Below are 22,053 nucleotides of genomic sequence, written 5' to 3'. Positions count from 1 at the left end.
TACTTGCCTTTTTTTTTTTTTTAAATATTTTTTTTGATGTCAATTGCCTAAGGCACAAAAAGAGATAAAGTGACTTGCCCAAGGTCACAAGGAGCTAACACCAAGTGCCTCTGATTCAAACTCTATGTCATTTTTTTTTAAGTCAAGGCCTTTACTCACTGAGCCACTGCTTCAGCCTAGAATGATCAAGGATAACAAATTTTTTTTTTTTACTAGATATAACCCTGGAAGAATAAATTGTACATATATTTCTAAATACAGGTTTTGTTTATGATCGTTGGAAAGTAAAGTAGATCAGTCCGCTATCATTCTCCTCTAGTCTGCACTTTCTCTTTATGTAAGGACTGCTCCTTTGAAACTAAATTAAGTCCCCAAATAAGTTATTTAAAGGGGTTCACCTGTATAGTAATGAAAGATAGGTTGTGATACTTTTTAATGGGCCACCATACCATTAAAAAAAATAAAATCATTCAATATGTGCGTCAATACAATCTACACAATGACAAGTGATTAGCCAAGTTGCCGATCGATCCCTTCTCATGTGATCGATCGGCGAAGATTCGGCGCGATGTTCACTAAATGCATCTTGGGTCCTCTTCTGCTGCACTGACAGACAAAGTTCTGTGAGGAAGATCATGTGACCAGGTAGGCACTAGATTCAATTGGTTCACTGCTAGAGAGAGGGCAGGGTTCAAAAAGGTGACGCTGTTTCAGAGGGGAAAGGAGATGTGACTTTGTAAATGGTTGCTATATGAACAAAAATGCTTGTTTACATTAGAATACATTAAGAAAAAATCTCAAATTGTTTATTTTTTTAAATGCTTAAAGTATTTTCTCATAGTACAGAACTCATTTATTTAAAAAAAAAAATAACATGTATACATGTAGGATATTGCTTTAACTGCAGCTTTAAAGGAAACTGTTAGTAGCTGATTTGTATTGGCTGTACCTGCTTTGCATTTCAGACATATCTTGCAGCCAACTTAAAGCAGCAGTCCAAGCAATATCCTACATGTGTGTTTTTAATCAGTCTGAGAAAATATTTGTAGCATTTAAAAAAAAAATAGAAAATGTTTTAAAGCCATTGTTAATGTTTCTAATGTAGGAAGCTTTTCCAAAGTGACAGCCCCCTTCCCCTTCTGATAGGCTCTGGCTCTTGAGCCCCGCCCTCTCTCTAGTATTGAACCAATTGTATCTAGCAACTGCCCAGTCAATCATATTCCAGGAACTACATTGCCCAGAATGCTGTGCAAGAACTGAATTAAATAACCCTGAGCAAGCGATTGATTACAGGAGTACAGATTGATCTGCAGCTTAGCTAATCACTTGTCAGTGTGCAGATTGTATTGATGCACATATTGAATGGGAATTTTTTTTTAAACGGCAGCTTGAACTGCATCTTTATAATAAGCGGGCATGTTTCCATAGTTGGGATTTAAAGGAGCAATCCATGCAATATCCTACGTGTGTTTTTTTTTTCCTTTGTTAATCAGTTCTGTAGTATTAAATATCTTAATACATTTTAATTCAACTCATGCCATTTTAATGAGTTTCCATATACTGAGCATCCTTTGATTTCTATAGCAGGCAATGTTCCCTGCAGTTTGAGCTGCAAACTGTAACAATAGATCATGTTACCGTGGTAATATAAGAATACATTGTAGCTGCTGAGTTACACTGACTGAAGGATTGATTAAAACTGAAAGGCAGCCATTTAGTGAACCCTGGGAAGCAGGATCTTTGCTGATCGATCACGGGAGAACGAATCGATCAGCAGCTTAAGGTACTGTAATTAGTTTTCAATAAAGGTAATCAAAGGCCGCATAAGTTAAAACAAATTAAAAAAACAAAAACTTTTTTTTTTTAAATGTTAAGTACCGCTTGGATTGCCTCTTTAAAAGAAGACCCTAAACATCGTGGATATTGGTATAAGCATGTTGTAGTACAGAATATGTTGGTATGACTTTTTTTTCCCCCCTCAAATATTTGCTTTTCTAATCTTTACAAGAGATTGCTACACGTACTGTACATTATTACAGCTGCACACGGCAACAATGGATTCTAATGGCTACCACTACTCATCCTCACGTTTTTGTCCTGTTGGCAGCTTCTTGGCTCAGAGTGCAATTGTGTGTTATTCATAGCAGCTCTCTCAGCAGACATGTAAACTGCAAGAATACACTGTATAGAGAAACAAAGTACTAGTGCCTCACTATTCTGAAGTGTGCACACAGCCTGCACAAGGGAATGCTACAATGTTGTCCATATTCACAAGGAAAACACAATAGATGCAGTGCAGTGTACCACTCATACAATTTGAGGGGTGTGAACAACTCGCAGCTGCTGTGTGGCTGTGCAGTAAGGTGACTGTGCTGAGCCGAGAAGACAGTGGCACTCTTTATGTCCAGAATTCACTATATTATATTTGCAGGAACCTATATTGCATATGATCCTAGTCCAATCAGTGCGTGCAAAGATGTGTAATTCACAGTTTGTATTTGGTTTTATTCATTTGTAAATGATAGAGCAATGCAAGCACATTTAATCTGGTCACTCAAAGAGACTTAAATGTGACTTTCAGGATGTGTAAGCAGTGGAATATAAAATGTGTCCAATAGGAATTGGAGCCACTTTCCTCAGCCACTGTTAGCCTTTTATAGTCCCAAGAGTAATGGCCATGGAGAAGCAATCTATCCTAGTACTCTTCTCTGGGATTTTAAGGGGGTTGAGTTGCTCATAGAACACATATATTTTGCTAGTAAAGATTGCTTGCTGTTATAATGTGTACACACACGCACACTCCAACCTTCTTCACTATCAGGCCATATTATAATCAATGGAAAGCTTATAAATGAGAAGTTTAAAGCGACAAAATGTGAAGTCTTATTTTTTTTTTTTGTAAAAATAAATCAGTTCTGTAGTATTGGATAATACTGCATTTTTCTTTGATTATTCTACTCTTAATGCCATTTTTAATGAGTTTTAAAGCATCCTTTGATTTCTATAGCAGGTTTTAGCCCACCTCCCCAGCAGTGCAAAGATATATATATATATATATATATATATATATATATATATTGCAGAATAAATTAGTTCTTCAGTATTCGGTGATACCTTTTTTATTGGACTAACAATTTATGTCATAGGACAAGCTTTCGAGAGTTATCCTCTCTTCTTCAGGTCAAGCAATACTGACCTGAAGAAGAGAGGATTACTCTCGAAAGCTTGTCCTATGACATAAATTGTTAGTCCAATAAAAAAGGTATCACCGAATACTGAAGAACTCATTTATTCTGCACTATCGCAACTGGACTAACACGGCTATTTTCTGCTTTATATATATATATATATATATATATATATATATATATATATATCAACTGTAAATATTACTGTATGTTCATTTGCATGTCTTAGACAGGTCTGCAACCCTGTCTTTCCCCATTATCGCCCAGCATTCAGCGCTTCCACTGCAGCAAGGGATTCTGGAAAATGACATGCAAATGAGCACTCAGTGCCACCTTTTGTCTCAAGCTCGTATTACACAAGCAAATCCTCAAGCCAATGCATGCTGTTTTAAACACAGCTTTTAGACAGAGGCTGGGATGAGATGCAAAGCCATTAAACCCACTCACAGACATGTTTCAACCTTGATGGGTATCATCAGTGTGAGGTTGATTGTAATGGCTAAGCTGGTTTTGAGACTATATATATATACAGTATTAGAGAAAGTATCAGCGTCCCCATAGCCAGGGAATAGGGAACTAGTACCTACTGTAGTGTTGCCTATGGTAGGGGCTGCAATCTTTTTCCCCTGCACCCCCCTGCTGGCTTTCCCCCTCTCCTCGCCCCCTCTCATCCCCCCTCTTACCTTGATTCAGACGTCATGATGCCATGTTGTCATGGCAACGTGACGACACGACCCCACAGCGTCGTATGACACCGCGTTGCCATGGCGACGCGTCACCAAGAGCATCTGAATCAAGGTAAGTAAGGTTTACAGAGGCCCTGCAGCTCCTCCGCCAAGGTGATAAACGACGTACGGCCCGAAACGCATAGTTTCGTTTTTATTGTACCGGGTCTGTTATGATCCAATAAACGTTTTCATTTTTCTATTGTGAGCCTCCGAATTTTTTGTGGCCGTGCTCTGCCTTGTTTCTATTCAAGATCTTTGCAACACTTTTTTTCCTGATAATGTTCCCAGCACTTTGAGCTGCAAACTGTAACAATAGATAATGTCACCTTCGTAGTATAAGTACATAGGTAGTTAAGGGAGTGAACCTCTAAGATGGTGCTTCAAATTGGTGTCGGTTTGAGGACTATTGTGATCCTCAGTGTAACAGTGGTGGGACAGATTTGCCAAATTCGCAGTTATGAATTGGAGCAGTGAGATAGGTACCCCTATATATAAGAAATGTTACATAACACTTCATTCAGGCACAATAAGGCACAATTGGGATAGCCGTTTGATAAGGAAAGTGACCTCTAACCTGACCGGAGTGCTTCTCCCATCCGGCGGTTCCTTCTGTGGCGGGTCACGTGTTCCCGGCGGGTCCTCGAGCAGGGAGTACAGAGACTCGTGTAGCTGGCTCATTGGTGCCTGCAGGCTGTCCGTTCCAGGGAAGGGGACCTCACCGCTGCTCTCCTTGAGGCGTGCATCCGTCCCAGAGCAGGTAGGTAAGAAGGCGGGGAGGGAAAGGGACTTGGAGCACAGCAGATAAAAAGACAGGCTGGCGGCAGTGGCAGCGTGCAAAAACTTTATTGCGGCAACATAGCCATCATAAAAACAGGACAGGTTCTCTAAAGCCTGTCTTTTTATCTGCTGTGCTCCAAGTAGTATAAGTACACACTTGTTATATTGTTCTAGTTTGTGAGTGTACATAGATACAGCTGAACCCCGTTATAACACGGTGCTCGGGGTCCACATAATGAGACCGCGTTATAACCGGGATCGCGAAATGGCCGCCGCGCGAGGACTTACCCAGCATCTGCAGCTCTCTCCTCTCTGCAGCTCTCTCCTCTCTGCAGCTCTCTCCTCTCTGCAGCTCTCTCCTCTCTGCAGCTCTCTCCTCTCTGCAGCTCTCTCCTCTCTGCAGCTCTCTCCTCTCTGCAGCTCTCTCCTCTCTGCAGCTCTCTCCTCTCTGCAGCTCTCTCCTCTCTGCAGCTCTCTCCTCTCTGCAGCTCTCTCCTCTCTGCAGCTCTCTCCTCTCTGCAGCCCTCTCCTCTCTGCAGCCCTCTCCTCTCTGCAGCCCTCTCCTCTCTGCAGCTCTCTCCTCTCTGCAGCTCTCTCCCCTCTGCAGCTCTCTCCCCTCTGCAGCTCTCTCCTCTCTGCAGCTCTCTCCTCTCTGCAGCTCTCTCCTCTCTGCAGCCCTCTCCTCTCTGCAGCCCTCTCCTCTCTGCAGCCCTCTCCTCTCTGCAGCCCTCTCCTCTCTGCAGCTCTCTCCTCTCTGCAGCCCTCTCCTCTCTGCAGCCCTCTCCTCTCTGCAGCCCTCTCCTCTCTGCAGCTCTCTCCTCTCTGCAGCTCTCTCCTCTCTGCAGCTCTCTCCTCTCTGCAGCTCTCTCCCCTCTGCAGCTCTCTCCCCTCTGCAGCTCTCTCCTCTCTGCAGCTCTCTCCTCTCTGCAGCTCTCTCCTCTCTGCAGCCCTCTCCTCTCTGCAGCCCTCTCCTCTCTGCAGCCCTCTCCTCTCTGCAGCTCTCTCCTCTCTGCAGCTCTCTCCTCTCTGCAGCTCTCTCCTCTCTGCAGCTCTCTCCTCTCTGCAGCTCTCTCTATTATCAAGCTTACCTTCTATTGCACAGTACTGCCTTTGCACGGTGGCCATTTCGCTTTAAAAAAAAAAATATGGTGATGTTGTTATATCGGGAGCCACACTCAGATCAAGTTATAAGCGGATCCACCTTGTAGCGGATCGCGCTATAACGGGGTTGAGCTGTACTTACACATACATGTCGGTGTCTGTATATTTTATATACACCCTTTATGGACGTGACTGCCAGGGCGTCATGCAACAAGAATGACAGCAAAGCATTGCAGGCCGTTTCGGCAACGAATATGCTAAATCGTGCGCAGGGAGACATCTCCACTTTTAGGCTTAGTCCATAGAGACTTCAGCCGTGCAGAGACGCGCTGAGGCTGAGGGAAAGCGGGTGCTTTCCCTAGCCAGTTCGCATGCCGTCCGGGGGCGTGTCGGTGGGTGGGCCAGTGACGACATGGAGCTGGTTCGCCCGCATTGGGCGATCCGCTCATGTGACCGGCCCTGCGCTCCCGTGAGCGCCGAAACGAAAAAAAAATGTTGTCGGCTACGCTTCCGCACACCTGCGGAAGTGTGCGCGAGCCCCTGCTAAAGCCGCTCTCGTTGCGGCTGCAGGTGCTCACTGACGAGCGTCAGCGCGGGTCAGCGGATAAGCGCTGACTATGGACTTAGCCTTGGTAAGTTGGCGAGTTGTGTGGAATATTTTGAATTCGCATGAATGAAGAAATCCTCTCGTGGGTTTTCCGGGAATTGTAATGTTCACGGGTAAGTCCCATGTTACTGTACATATAAATGTATTAACCCTTGGACATTTTAGGAAGGCACATTTACATCACACAGGAAACTTTTTCACGTCTTCTGAGAAACACGAGCCTGCGTAGTCGGTAAGGAAGAATGGGCAGCCTTTTACTGTTGGAAGCATCGTTTTGATGTGGCATTTTTTACTGAGAAATGATGCCTCAGCCGAGAACCTCACACTAGCAACGCGAGCAAAATCTTGTGCTAATCAATTGAGTGAGGCTGCCGAATATGATCCCACGCAGTATGCTAGGTACCATCACTGCTGTTTCCACACTTCAACCCTAGCTGCTAGAGAGGCCTACAGCACATTACATGGGCGCTTACTGTTTTTTGGGGTTAAAAAAATATACATTTTAAATCAAATGTTCTAAAAAAAAATGTTTTTTTAAAAATGCACCATTTAACTTGCTAGTAAACAGTGACTTTAAAGCCACATTACCTTAAAAATCCTATTGTGTGTCTGTGTATGTGCATATATATATATATATATATACAGTGGTCGCCACCTAGTACCAAACGTGTGGTGCTTGGGCCAATAGGAGCTCGCCACGATGTTAAATCCACTCGCCCGGGGCGTGCAAATGTATAGGTTTGTCGAACAATGTATATATGCATATATATATATATATATATATATATATATATATATATATATATATATATATATAACAGTGGTTGACAAATCACCAAAAAATCCTCTCGCCACACAAAAAAATCTACTCGCCACCTAGTACGAAACGTGTGCTGCTTGGGCCAATATTTACTCGCCCGGGGGTTAAATCCACTCGCCCGGGGCGAGCAAATGTATAGGTTTGTCGAACACTGTATATATCTCAACCCCGTTATAACGCGATCCGTTACAGCGCGAATCCGCTTATAACGCGATGCAAGCGTGGCTCCCAATTTTCGTATTTATGAATACTTTACAACATAATTATTGGTATATTAAATACATTGAAGTGCCCTTTTATTCATTTTCTGACTCTGGGTCCTTCCTGCTCCTCCTGGCTTGTGCGCTCCGTTCATCGTTTCACTTCTGCTTAAACATCATCATTGGAAGCAGCACAGCCTGTCAACCACGCCAAGGATATGTGAGTACTTGCTTATATTCAGGGGAACCTGCCAATGAGACTGATTGTGGGTGGGCTTGTACCACCTACCGCCTGTCTTCAGGAGGATAGTACCCATTTGGTCATTATATATTACCATTAATATTATTACTCATTACAGTTACCTTTGGATGAAGTGGTTTTGACTATACCATATTTTGACTTTCCTGGCATTGGAGCGCTTTAGCCAATTTTTCTACTTTATTGTACAATGCATACAATTGTACATTATTTGTAACGCGATCCGCTTATAACGCGATGTGATTCTTTGGACCCCAAGCACAGCGTTATAAGGGGGTTGAGCTATATATATGTAGCCAGGGCCCCTCTGGCTCCCCAGACATTCGGTTCTGTCTCTCTTACCTGCGACAGCGTGAGGGCAGTTGCAGGGGGGATCGCGTCACCGGGGGCTCCCGGCGACATCAGCTAAAGGGTGCCGCCATCTTGTGTGTGCGTTTGCGCATGCGCGGAAGCTCGCGCACGCGCAGTATAGCCCCAGATGCGATACGGCAGCCATTACAGGGAGTGAGAAAAGGCGCTCCATAGTCAGGGACATCCCCCAGTTCGCACATGCGCAGTTAGCAGCAGCGATGGCCATTACACAGCGCACACGCGGCCCCAATGTTAAAGAGAGCCACCAAGGACTACAATTCCCAGCAGCCTCTGGTGCCGCACTTTCACCCTGGTCACAGGCAGCCAGACAGCCAATAAGGCTGACAGATTCTCATGCTGCAAAGTTGCAACAATGTTGTGTGCAGACAGGGATTGTCAGTTAGGAGCTGGGGCACAGAGAGGGGAGGGTGTGTTTGTGCAGGGAGGAAAGTAGCCTCCTGCACTAGGCCAGAAATCTTCCCTTAGGCCCCAGCTAGACCCCACTCCCCTTCAGCTTGTGACTGCTTTAGGGAAGGCCCCTTAGGTAGGGACTTTGCCCTGTTAGCAGTCGGTTCAGTCAGTGACACAGCTGCAGTGCTGTGTGCTCTGACAAGAAGGGTCAGTGTACAAGGAATCATTCTCTGCAGCTGCAGAGATAAGAGACTTTCTAAAGGTGGATTACTCCATGCGGGAGCCACCCACCGCCAGGCAGAGTTACAGGACATCGCTGAGGAGATCGCAGAGCGGCGGATCCTTTGTGAAGTGTCTGCAGCCCCAGGTGCTGGAGCACTGGGCAGGTACAGTCAGTCATGACTTGACACCCCTGAAGAAGTCCATACCTTGGATGAAACGCATAGGGTTTTCTATATGCGCTTGGACCTTGTGTTAGCAGTCGGTGCCTCTGACGGACTCTTTGCTGTGATACCAGCTACCTTACCTCAGCGCTCTCCTGTTTTGGATATCTTCCGCGGTGCTGATCTTCACGGAGCCAGAAGGTCCTCCCCTTGCTGTTGGAGATTGAGGGAACCGGTTCGTGACGTCAGACGCCGATCGAATGCGGAAGTGGAGAGCGAGGAACAGCTGTTTGGAGTCCTGTACACAGTGTCTGAACCCAGAGTGGTTGAATTGCTTTTATTTACCTTGGAGCATGTGAGTGTGTTGGAGCCTCCTTGCTCGCTTATATGTTATAATTAAATTGTGTTGCACTATTTTCTTTTCCTTTTGTCTTTACATATGCTGCCCCTTTGAGATTCCTTGTGTTATTTCCACCTTGGAGAGGAAGTTCTTTGCGCTTTGTGTCCTCCCCCCAGAAGTTACTTTGAGAGATTGCGAAATCTCTCCTCTTGGTGATATTTATTTGTTTCTATTTATATATATATATATATATATATATATATATATATATATATATATATATATATATATATATATATTTAAGGTTTGCGCTTACTTTCCTTGCACCACAGTCGGTCATCAAGTGCACCAACTTTACCAACAGTCACTCACTTGGGGTATTGCGGGACATTTGGGACTATTGATATAACGTGTGGGGTACAAAGCCCTGCGTGGTGATCGGGTAGTTGTGCCTATTAGTGTTATAGAGGGACACTGTCAATGTCATATTGTTGAAGTATGTTATGTTGTGTTATTTGCCATATAGTAAACCCTTTTAGCCATAACCTTTGGTGTGGGCTGGTTACTTTATGGATGTTCCTATGTGAGGGCCACTCTACACTCCTAGAATCTCACATAGGTGGAGGCGCTGACCAGAAACGTTCCAGAGAAACACCCCAGGCTCCCACTAGCGGAGGCTCAGGCTTCCTGTGAGCCTGACAGGTATAACGCACCACACCTGGTAACATATAGGTTCCCCCTCACATACACTCTATATGCGATTGGGTGGGGGAATACCCATTATATATATATATATTTATATATATATATAACATCTCTCTATATCTCTTTTTATATATATATATATATATATATATAAAAATATATGTATATATCTATCGATTGGCAGCTTAGATAATTACATTGCCTTGAAGGTAAGGAGCTGCTGCATCTATTAACAGAAATGTCAAGAGCTAAGACGAGTAAGTGTGCGGGGTGTTTCGAGCGGGCCTCTCTTTTTGTGATTCCTTGGTTAGTCCGAGGGTTTCAGAAAAAGAAAGCACTTACTAAGGTTGTGAGTTGAGTCCTTAAACATTTTCAAACTTATGCCCAGGTCACTACGACGCCAGTGTGCGTGCATGCTACGGTCTGTGCTCGAGCTACAGGGGGAAAGACAAGATTGCGACAGAGGGGGCATGGCGGGGGCGCGGCCATGTCACTCGGCTGGTGCGCCCTCATTGGCTGAACCGGCGCCAAAGCTCGGCCGCCGGACCAAAAGACAAAATAAATCTTGTCTTTTGGCCAAGGCGGTTGCGCATCGCGGCTTGCGCGAGCACGCACACGCCAACTGGGGCCTGCTCCATAGAGGGCTGTGCCTTGTGTACGGCCCGCACGCTGTAGCGCGCGCCCAGCGGCACCTGGGATCTTGGCCTAAGCTACTCCAGATGTTTGGATATAAAGAAATATCATGTTCACGTACCGGGTACCTTCTAATATCTATGGAAGTTTATTGGTGTTTCCAAAAACTTGTGGCCGTGTTTCCCAGTGATGTTTGGGATCCTCTGGGGTACTGTGACCCTATTTAACTGTCGGAATTCTTTTCTTCCTCCAAAGAGAGGATTCATACAGAATATTGGTTCTTGGTGTTATGTACTGGGTACAAATTGCTTGATTCCCTTTTGAGAGAACCGTCACAATGCATCCTGTGGAAACATTGAACCCTTTGTTCAAAAGCCAAAATCCCAGAGTACACAAGAAGTGGGTGGTATGATTGTCACTTTCTCCGTTTGTAGGTTTGCATAAACGTGTCTGGTGGGTTGTTCACCCTGCGTTTGGTATGAAAGGGGTCAGCAGTTGTCACTCGTTAAGTGTGGTTTCCTGCATAGACGAGACGTCTTCTGTACTATATATTTTTTTTTTAAACCTGAAAAGAAAAACGTCGCTCAAGGAATTTCACTGACTTTTTATATTTATATCTATATGTCATTGTTTGTGTGAACTTCAATTACAGTAACTTGGGGTAGTCCACAATACAAGTAATTTGTCATCTTCACCTGATGGCTCCAACATTGGAGGAGGAAATCGGGCTCTGTGCTTAAATACCTTATTTGACCCCTTCATTTACTTATATGTACTGTGTGGGTATCCACCGAAATCCAGCCTGCGCGGGGCAGCCTCAATCACTGCTAAGTAAAAAGGGACAGATGCTGCGTGGGGTGTAGGCATGAAGGGGCAGGCACTGGAACTGGATAGGGAACAGTGAAGGGATTAAAGAAGTGCAGTGACAGTGATTGGTGAAAGACACAGGAACAGGGGTAAGATACAGGCCACATGGGAAGGGAGAAACCGTGACAGGGGTCGAAGGGATATAGTACACATGAGGGAGAGATGATGACATGTCCAAGGTAGAGGACACGATGAAAAGAGGCAGTGCCAGGGGAGAGACTCGGGTACTGGGCAGATACATATCTACTATAAATTTCTGAAAGCACTGTATGTTTGTCTGCATGGCCGGTGTCCCTAGCGGCAATCTCATTGGTCCCTTGGGCCGCCCGCCCCCGCACACCTCTCATTGGCCTCACACACTCACACCACCCCCTTGGCCCGCCCCCCACACCTCTCATTGGCCTGAGGCGGAGTGACGGGCCAAAGGTCCAAAAAAAAAAACACACACACACCTCTCTGTCCTCTCCCCCCCCCCCCCATCACACTCACCGTCCCCCCTCCCCGGTGCTCCACTCACCTCCCTCCCGCTCCACTCCCTCCCGCTCCACTCCCCTCCCTCCCACTCACCTCCCGCTACACTCCCACCCTGGCAGAGGCACACGCAGCCACCTAATAGGCGCCCGGAAGCCGCTCCACTCACCTCCCTCCCGCTCCACTCCCTCCCCGGCGGGGGGACACGCGGCCACCTAAGAGGCGCCCGGAAGCCGCTGCACTACCTCCCGCGCCACTCCCTCCCGCTACACTCCCTCCCGCTACACTCACCTCCCTCCCGCTACACTCCCTCCCGCTACACTCACCTCCCGCTCCACTCACCTCCCTCCCGCTACACTCCCTCCCGCTCCACTCACCTCCCTCCCGCTCCACTCCCTCCCCGGCGGGGTCACACGCGGCCACCTAATAGGCGCCCGGAAGCCGCTCCACTCACCTCCCTCCCGCTCCACTCCCTCCCCGGCGGGGGGACACGCGGCCACCTAAGAGGCGCCACCTAAGAGGCGCCCGGAAGCCGCTCCACTCCCTCCCGCGCCACTCCCTCCCGCACCACTCCCTTCCGCTCCACTCCCTCCCGCGCCACTCCCTTCCGCGCCACTCCCTCCCGCGCCACTCCCTTCCGCGCCACTCCCTCCCGCTCCACTCACCTCCCGCTCCACTCCCTCCCGCTCCACTCACCTCCCGCTCCACTCACCTCCCTCCCCGGCACCTAAGATGGCGGCGCCCCGAAGGACCCCCTTCCTCGCGGACTAACTAAGATGGCGGCGCACGGAAGGAGAGGTGACGTGTGTGTGTCTCACTGTGTGTGTGTGTGTGTCTCTCACTCTGTGTGTGTCTCTCACTGTGTGTGTGTGTCTCACTGTGTGTGTGTGTCTCACTGTGTGTGTGTGTCTCACTGTGTGTGTGTGTGTGTGTGTGACATTGTGTTTGTCACTGTGTGTGTGTCTCTCACTGTGTGTGTGTGTGTCTCACTGTGTGTGTGTGTCTCACTGTGTGTGTGTGTCTCACTGTGTGTGTGTATGACACTGTGTGTGTGTGTATGACACTGTGTGTGTGTCTCTCCCTGTGTGTGTGTGTCTCTCACTGTGTGTGTGTGACACTGTGTGTGTGTGACACTGTGTGTGTGTGTGTCACTGTGTGTGTGTGTCACTGTGTGTCGGTGTCACGGGGGGGGACAGGAGGGGAGAGAGACGGGGGAGCGGAGAAACATACAGGGGGAGTGGAGAGGAGAAACCCGGAAATTTTAACCAACACACCCCCCTCCTGTCCACTCTCCCCCCCCATCTCCTCCCGTCCGCTCCCCCCCCTCCTCCTCCCGTCCGCTCCCCCCCCTCCTCCTCCCGTCCGCTCCCCCCCCCTCCTCCTCCCGTCCGGTCCCCCCACCCTCCTCCTCCCGTCCGCTCCCCCCCCTCCTCCTCCCGTCCGCTCCCCCCCTCCTCCCGTCCGCTCCCCCCCTCCTCCTCCCGTCCGCTCTCCCCCCCCCCCTCCTCCTCCCGTCTGCTTTCCTCCTCCCGTCCGCTCTCCCCTCCTCCTCCCGTCCGCTCTCCCCTCCTCCTCCCGTCCGCTCTCCCCCCCTCCTCCTCCCGTCCGCTCTCCCCCCCTCCTCCCGTCCGCTCTCCCCCCCCTCCTCCCGTCCGCTCTCCCCCTCCTCCTCCGTCCGCTCTCCCCCCCCCTCCTCCCGTCCGCTCTCCCCCCCCTCCTCCTCCCGTCCGCTCTCTCCCCCCCTCCTCCTCCCGTCCGCTCTCCCCCCCCTCCTCCACCCGTCCGCTCTCCCCCCCCTCCTCCTCCCGTCCGCTCTCCCCCCCTCCTCCTGCCGTCCGCTCTCCCCCCCCTCCTCCCCTCCGCTCTCCTCCCCTCCGCTCTCCCCCCCTCCCCTCCGCTCTCCCCCCCCCTCCTCCCCTCCGCACTCCCCCCCCCCTCCTCCCCTCCGCTCTCCCCCCCTCCTCCCCTCCGCTCTCCCCCCTCCTCCCCTCCGCTCTCCCCCCTCCTCCCCTCCGCTCTCCCCCCCTCCTCCCCTCCGCTCCCCCCCCTCCTCACCTCCGCTCTCCCCCCCTCCTCACCTCCGCTCTCCCCCCTCCTCCCCTCCGCTCTCCCCCCCCTCCTCCCCTCCGCTCTCCCCCCCTCCTCCCCTCCGCTACCCCCCCCTCCTCCCCTCCGCTCCCCCCCCCTCCTCCCCTCCGCTCCCCCCCCTCCTCCCCTCCGCTCTCCCCCCCTCCTCCCCTCCGCTCTCCTCCCCCTCCTCCCCTCCGCTCTCCCCCCCTCCTCCCCTCCGCTCTCCCCCCCTCCTCCCCTCCACTCTCCTCCCCTCCGCTCTCCCCCCCCTCCTCCCCTCCGCTCTCCCCCCCTCTTCCCCTCCGCTCTCCCCTCCGCTCTCCCCCCCTCCTCCCCTCCGCTCCCCCCCCTCCTCACCTCCGCTCTCCCCCCCTCCTCACCTCCGCTCTCCCCCCTCCTCCCCTCGCTCTCCCCCCCCTCCTCCCCTCCGCTCTCCCCCCCTCCTCCCCTCCGCTACCCCCCCCCTCCTCCCCTCCGCTCCCCCCCCCTCCTCCCCTCCGCTCCCCCCCCTCCTCCCTCCGCTCTCCCCCCCTCCTCCCCCTCCGCTCTCCTCCCCCTCCTCCCCTCCGCTCTCCCCCCATCCTCCCCTCCGCTCTCCCCCCCTCCTCCCCTCCACTCTCCTCCGCTCTCCCCCCCCTCCTCCCCTCCGCTCTCCCCCCCTCTTCCCCTCCGCTCTCCCCTCCGCTCTCCCCCCCCTCCTCCCCTCCGCTCTCCCCCCTCCTCCCCTCCGCTCTCCTCCCCTCCTCCCCTCCTCCCCTCCGCTCTCCCCCCTCCTCCTCTCCGCTCTCCCCCCCTCCTCCCCTCCGCTCTCCTCCCCTCCTCCCCTCCGCTCTCCCCCCCCCTCCTCCCCTCCGCTCCCCCCCCTCCTCACCTCCGCTCTCCCCCCCTCCTCACCTCTGCTCTCCCCCTCCTCCCCTCCGCTCTCCCCCCCTCCTCCCCTCCGCTCTCCCCCCTCCTCCCCTCCGCTACCCCCCCCCTCCTCCCCTCCGCTCCCCCCCCCTCCTCCCCTCCGCTCCCCCCCCTCCTCCCCTCCGCTCTCCCCCCCTCCTCCCCTCCGCTCTCCTCCCCCTCCTCCCCTCCGCTCTCCCCCCCTCCTCCCCTCCGCTCTCCCCCCCTCCTCCCCTCCACTCTCCTCCCCTCCGCTCTCCCCCCCCTCCTCCCCTCCGCTCTCCCCCCCTCTTCCCCTCCGCTCTCCCCTCCGCTCTCCCCCCCCTCCTCCCCTCCGCTCTCCCCCCTCCTCCCCTCCGCTCTCCTCCCCTCCTCCCCTCCGCTCTCCCCCCTCCTCCTCTCCGCTCTCCCCACCTCCTCCCCTCCCGCTCTCCCCCCCCCTCCTCCCTCCGCTCTCCCCCCCTCCTCCCCTCCGCTCTCCCCCCCTCCTCCCCTCCGCTCTCCCTCCGCTCTCCCCCCCTCCTCCCCTCCGCTCTCCCCCCGCCATCCCCCCCGCCATCCCCCCGCTCCTCCCCCGCCATCCCCTCCGCTCCTCCCCCCGCCCTCCCCTCCGCTCTCCCCCCGCCCTCCCCTCCGCTCTCCTCCCGTCCGCTCTCCGTCCGCCCTCCCGTCCGCTCTCCCCCTCCTCCTAGCGGGAAATTTAACTCACGGGCAACGCCGGGTCTCCCAGCTAGTGATATATATCCCTGAAGAAGCTGATTTATTCTACGAAACGCGTAGGACGTTTGAGGCACTGTATTAGCATTTTTGACAGTTTGAGCTCAATTGACATCCTGCGGTGTCTATGCTGAGACAGTGCTGGAGGTTGCTTAACAGCGGCGCAATCTAGTGACGTCAGCGGACCTGCGACAAGGCACCGGAGCTAGGGCTTACACTGAGGGTGTCAATACCCTTTAGCCAGCAGTGAGGGACTTTGCTGCATCTTCACTCTCGCCGAGCCATCCGTCAAGGTTGACCATCTGTGTGAGGGAAGCGGGTCTTACCCCGGGGGAGGTCTCCAGGACGGTGACGGATCTGTGGTCCAAAGATATCCCCACTTCACCCAGCCGGAGGCACAGGACGACGGTGGTTGTATTTCAAGTGGCTAAGTAGCAGCTCATTGAGTGGTAACATGTACCCTAAACATGCCCTGCACTTTTGATCTGTATTCCTGTACGGGCATATATTACCTTTTATTTTCGTTCTAATTTACCTTTACACTGAGTCGTGCGCTGTCTTTTTTTTTTTTCTTTACATGTACCTTTTTTATGATGTTGAGCCAACACATTTGGCGAGCAGCAGACTCATCTTTGTGCCAGGTTTATTCTAATTTACTTGATATTATTTTCACTTGCATTTTTGGGTGCACTTATTTTTCAGAGTAGTTGACATAATTTTTTTACTCTGTATTTATCACTGGATATATTTCACTTCAATTATACACTGGTTTATTATCACACATATACACAATTTGTGCGCAGTTTTTTTCTTTGTGGTAAGAACCTGTGGGATTTTGGCAAATCATTTTGACTCTTTGCCTGAGGTAACGTCACTGATTGCAAGCTTTTTGGCCAAGCATATCCTGTCTGCAGTGCACTTTTTGTCTCACAGCAGCAAAAAGTTTAATGACTGCACTCCAGCTTTTTAAAGGTTTGGTAAAAGTGTGTGCAGCTGTGCTTGCTTCTGATGTGGTGTTTTTGCTGAGCGGAAATAGAATTGGGGGAAGCACCGTGTGCCTACACGAAGCAGAGCTTGTATTTGTACCACACTGCGACGTGGATGTTAAAAACAGGTTCCACTGCTCATCAAATGTCAGTTAAATGTCACTCGAAAACAAGTTCTGCTGGTACCTTCTTAGACAAGACTGCCCGTGTGTATTTCTACCTACGGCAGGAAGACGGCGGGGAGCACTGTGAAGTAATGATAATAATAATTAATACAGGTAATGCCAAGCGAGGGCGGTACAAGTCCATCAACCACAATTATTTCCATCTTCCTGAGCATGGAACTCACAGCACATATATAGTGGGCATATCCGTGTGTAGAAGGAGTGGCTGTACTCAGTGCACCTAATTGTAGGAGTTTCCATACAGAAAGGTGCATCTCCAGGAGTGAAGGTTCAAGTGTACAAATAGCCATGTACAAAAAAAAATTAATTACCCCTGTCGCCGAATATCAGACCGCCGGTAACCAAAAACAGTGGGTCACCTTGGTACACAGTCTTTCTGGACTCTGCCCGCTGGGAAAGTGCCTGCTTGACCGTGAGGGATTCCTGCTCAAGCTAGCACAAAAAGGTTCCCAAAACCACACACTGCTAATGCTAGCCTACTCTGCTTGGAGGGTAGCATCACCAACCTGGACCACCAGTGGGAACCCACCCAGGAGCTGCGCTCTGATACCTGGAGAACTTCCCACCTTATCCCGGGGACCACACTTACTGGGAGTCGCAAACTAAATGTTATACCTGGTGGTTTTTGGGGGCAGTGGGACCTCCGGTAACTACAGCGTCCCAGGGCTCACAGAAATCACACAGCAAAGCTAAACTATCACAGTGCATACAAAGTAACAATCCTAGCCAAAAGTCGCTAGGATGTAGCGTACCACCACTTCCCAGGCTATGAGGGGAGCCTCCCAAGAGCACTGCTATTACACAGGGGCACACTCCCACACACTGCGGCTAATCCCTGGCTCGCTCAAGGAGTCGGTCCCACTTCAATGACTGGCGTCTCTGTCTATACTGTTACCTAGGGGTTACTGAGGGGCCAAGCCAAATGCCAGTGTCACAGAATTCCCAGTAAGCACATGAACCAAATAACACAGCATGCAGTATATACCAACTTAGTGAAAACCAAGTGAGCTAACACTCCGTCACGACAACAGAGCTATTAAACAATACTTTTAATAGAGAAGTTTACAGTACACAAAGATATGACATCCACATCAGCAAATAAAAAGGGATGGTAGTGGAAAACTTATTATAACTTACAACGTTCAGTTAAAGTCCTTCGGTGCGAACTGATTCCTTGGGGCTCGGTGCAGAGATGCGGGGGGAGGAGGATTACTGGTGGAGGCACTGTCTTCCAAGGGAGACCCACGGCATCGAGATGGCTTCCCCGGTGCGTCTAAAAGGCAAAAACAGCTAGGCAGGGCATTTTATCGATTTTTCTCTCCCTATATTCCCTGTGGAATGTTTTGGACCAATCGGGGAGGTTTTTTTTCATCTTTAGCCAATCACAGGGCTGGCTCGTAACTAACATAAATGTCTTATTCACAGAGGGAATCCCGACCAGTTGGGATTCCCCAACCAAGGGTGCCGGTTTGTCTGATATCTAGGAAGCCTCAAAAGTCTCGTCTTGGCAGGGGTCGTCCAGCAAATGGCAAATGATCACAGATCACACAGGCCCACAATATACACCTTCTGGGACAGTGTGACACCTCAGCTAGACACAGGACAGAGGAACCTCAGGGGGCCTCTGGTGGATGTGACATGGGGGGGGGGGGGGAGTATACCGTATATCAAAAAGCTGTACACTATTGCAAAGACATTCTTACTTATAGTTTTCTCAAACGAAGGTGGTAGGCTGGGCGTAACCTTTATTTGAAGGGAACCTTGCTGCCTCTTCTGTCACAGCCTTCAAATACAGCAGTGTGCAAGTAGTTCCCTTCTTCCTGATTTATATACATGCACCTGTTCTTGTTTTGCCCCATCTTTTCTACCCTTACCTGCAAGCTTGCATGGCCCAGGAGTATGAAGTACCACTTCATGGGACCTGCATCACTGGCTGTGCTCTCTTCCCAGGCTGCTGACCCCCTGATTTAACTGATAGTAGATTGGTTTCCAGGGGCCTTAGTAGGACTGCAGTTGATATCACGTTATCATCATCTCTAAACCTAGACAACTTACCTAGTTCTGTTAGGAAGGTTTAATTCCAAGGCCCCGCTCACACTGCACACTACACGACGTGCGCACACGCGTTCGTCACAGACTCCTGGCGGCCAATGGTAGTGTTCAGTATTGAAACTACCATTGGCTGCAAAGTGCGGCGTCGACGCTGCTGCAGACGCGAGAGTCCTTTGAAACTTTGAACTCCGGCTGCAGCAGCACGACGTCAGTTTCAGCAGCCAATCAATGTCCAGACGTTTACATTGATTGGCTGCTGAAATTGACCAGAGACTCGGCGAGGGAGGAAGACAAGTTGCTACCTTTCTGAATTGTGACATTTTTAATGGGCCATCTCAAGCTTGAACAAAGCAAAGACACAGAAAGCAGTTCCGGGCAGTGACATCGGAGCGTTCTGCTCTTTTGGACATTGTGAGATGCTGGAATTGCTTTGCACAGTGACTGTATAGTGATCCTTCTATAAATCCGGGACTGTGTGAGGCGTTTAAAGTGAAACAGACATTATTTTATAAAACCAAAGTAGAGAAGATATAAGAAATGGCTAATTTAGTCGAAGATATTTTATTTAGCGGTTTAATTATTTTCTATTGCTTTTCTTATCAAGTTGAAAGTACAAGGTGGCACTTGTTTCCTTCCTGGATGTCGCCTTGTATCGGATCATTCCGTCAGCTGGGGATGATCACACATCGCCCAGCAGACGGAGGCGCGCACACACGGACGCGCTCACACTGCATCGCGAAGCCCCCTGTGTGAACGCGGCCCAAGTCATGGTTTTTTATTTATATCCACTTGCCTTTTGTAAATACATATGCTAAGATTCTTCTTATCATTTTCATGCGCCTCTTAGACGCTTCACTGATGATCAGCCCATTATAATTCCATTTTCCCATTATGCAGTCCGTGTTGACCGGAAGTCAAGAGACTTATTTCAACTTCTCTACATCCTGTGTAACCCATGATCTTCCTTTTATTGAAGGATGTAAAAAAAAAAAAAAAAAGACTCTAGTCCGGGATCCCCAAATGCAGTCCTGGAGAGTAACCAATAGGCAAGGGATTCCAACGGTTCTTTAATATATACTTAATTAAGAAGCTAACCCACTTTAGCTCCATCATCCAAGACGCCATATTTTCCTATGCCTTTTCCCCAAAAACCTGGCCTATTGGCTGCTGTTGGGGACTGAACTCGGGAGAACCCTGTTAAATCCTACTGATGGCGCTATTTGTATATTAGTCTGGCTTTACATGTGGCTGCAAGCACAAAAAAATGGCACTGACGGAGTTTGTTTATATTAACTAAGTTATGGTGGGTAAATATTAAAACGGATAAGAAGTAAAAAGTGGCGCTGTGTGCTCATTTGCTTGTCATTTCCCAGAATCCCTAGCTGCAGTGGAAGCACTGTATGCAAAGAGAAAATGGGGGGGGGGGGGCGGGACAGGGTTGCAGACCTGTCTGATGAGACGTGAATGTGCTCACAAGTGGTAATTTTATTTGCTGATTACGATCACATAACCGCACGTTGGGACCAGATGTCACCTAACGAGAATTGGTTCATTTTGAGTCACCTCGCATGTCTTGTTTAAGGTGAAGAAATGCAAACAGTCTTGCAATACTCACCAATGATCATCTACATTTTTAGAACAAAATTATGAAATGGGGAGGAAAACCATTGACAACGTAAATTCTGTAGAAAGTGGGGAAAATGAGCAGATAATCCTTATCCCGACGTGAATCTCTATGCAGGGCATAAAGATCACCCCTCTCCCACCACCCCATGAGAACGGAATTCAATCATTGAAACTTCGACCTCGCAACCTCCCAGCTGAGTGATGGCACTTTTGTTGTCTCTCTTGCAGGGTGGACAGGAACAAGGACCGGCAGATTAGCGCACAGGAAATGCAGCGCTGGATCATGGAGAAGACAGAGGAACATTTCCAGGAGGCTGTAAAGGAGAATACGCTTCACTTCCGGGCCGTGGATCCAGATGGTGATGGTAGGATACTGGAACAGCATGTACCCCCATAACCTGTTCATAGCAACACTTAAAAAAAAAAAAAAAAAGTAATTCAACCTCTTTAGTGATGTAGAGGTATGGCATGAACGAGCGAGTAACGTGTGTTGGAGGAAGTATTTTTGTATGTTTTCATTTAGGGAAGGATGGAAAGGGGCGTTGCACTGCAGCAGCAAGAGAACATTGTTACAATGTTTTCACATGGTATGCTTTGCAGCAATGGAAGAAAGGAAAAAAGACCACCGTTGTTTGCACAGGAGTAGGGATGGAGCGCTCTATACATTTATTAGCAGCAGGAGGTGTAGGATTTATTGGGAATCTAGAAATATGAATAACGTGGATCTCATAAGGAAACGATGTGTATAACGACGCTCTACACCAAGCATGTCAAACTCAAATGCTAACAAGGGCCAAATAAACAAGGTTTAAGTCTAGGTGGGCCGCAAAAAAAATAAAACTTAAATTTTCATAAACGTAGGTTTATTTCGAAAAGGTGTGTGTGTGTGTGTGTGTGTGTGTGTGTGTGTGTGTGTGTGTGTGTGTGTGTGTGTGTGTGTGTGTGTGTGTGTTTGTGTGTGTGTGTGTGTGTGTGTGTTGAAACGAAAATAAAATAAAAAAAGCCAGATGTGAATTACTTCTGAACCCATTAACCAGTGTCACGATGCCCCTCTTCATTTCCAAAGCAGCAATCCCGCCTGGGATCTTACCTGATCCGCAGTCCCTCAAGGTATTATACTGGAGGGGAGGTGTTTCCTACCTGTCTTCCGATGTCCCCCGTGGGAAACTTGAGTCAGATCCGGAAGAAAGCAGAATAGGTTATTTCGGTGTAGGTATAGGGCAGTTAAGATAAAAACAGAGGGAGTGGGTGAGGGTGACAGAGAGAGAGAGGCACAGAGAGAGAGAGGCACAGAGAGAGAGGCAGGCACAGAGAGAGAGAGAGGCACAGAGAGAGAGAGAGGCACAGAGAGAGAGAGATGCACAGAGAGAGAGAGAGGCACAGAGAGAGAGAGAGGCACAGAGAGAGAGAGAGGCACAGAGAGAGAGGCACAGAGAGAGAGAGAGACACAGAGGCACAGGGACAGAGACACACAGACACAGGGACAGAGACACAGACAGAGGGACAGAGACACAGACAGAGGGACAGAGACACAGACAGAGGGACAGAGACACAGACAGAGGGACAGAGACACAGACAGAGGGACAGAGACACAGACAGAGGGACAGAGACACAGACAGAGGGACAGACAGAGGGACAGAGACACAGACAGAGGGACAGAGACACAGACAGAGGGACAGAGACACAGA

At 49.8% G+C, this 22,053-nt stretch overlaps 1 protein-coding gene across 1 annotated transcript in view; it reads left to right on the top strand.

The window, feature by feature from the left end:
* Positions 1–22,053, top strand: part of SDF4 (stromal cell derived factor 4) — a 51,688-nt gene that overhangs the window by 14,234 nt on the left and 15,401 nt on the right. The window contains exon 3 of the mRNA XM_075603657.1: positions 20,594–20,730. Within this exon, the coding sequence (XP_075459772.1) occupies positions 20,594–20,730 (137 nt within the window). The remainder of the gene's footprint in view (positions 1–20,593; positions 20,731–22,053) is intronic.

The sequence above is a fragment of the Ascaphus truei genome, chromosome 6, assembly GCF_040206685.1.
Source record: "Ascaphus truei isolate aAscTru1 chromosome 6, aAscTru1.hap1, whole genome shotgun sequence".
Lineage (NCBI taxonomy): Eukaryota > Metazoa > Chordata > Amphibia > Anura > Ascaphidae > Ascaphus > Ascaphus truei.
Note: the sequence above shows the minus strand (reverse complement) of the source record. Positions and strands in the feature narration are given on the sequence as shown.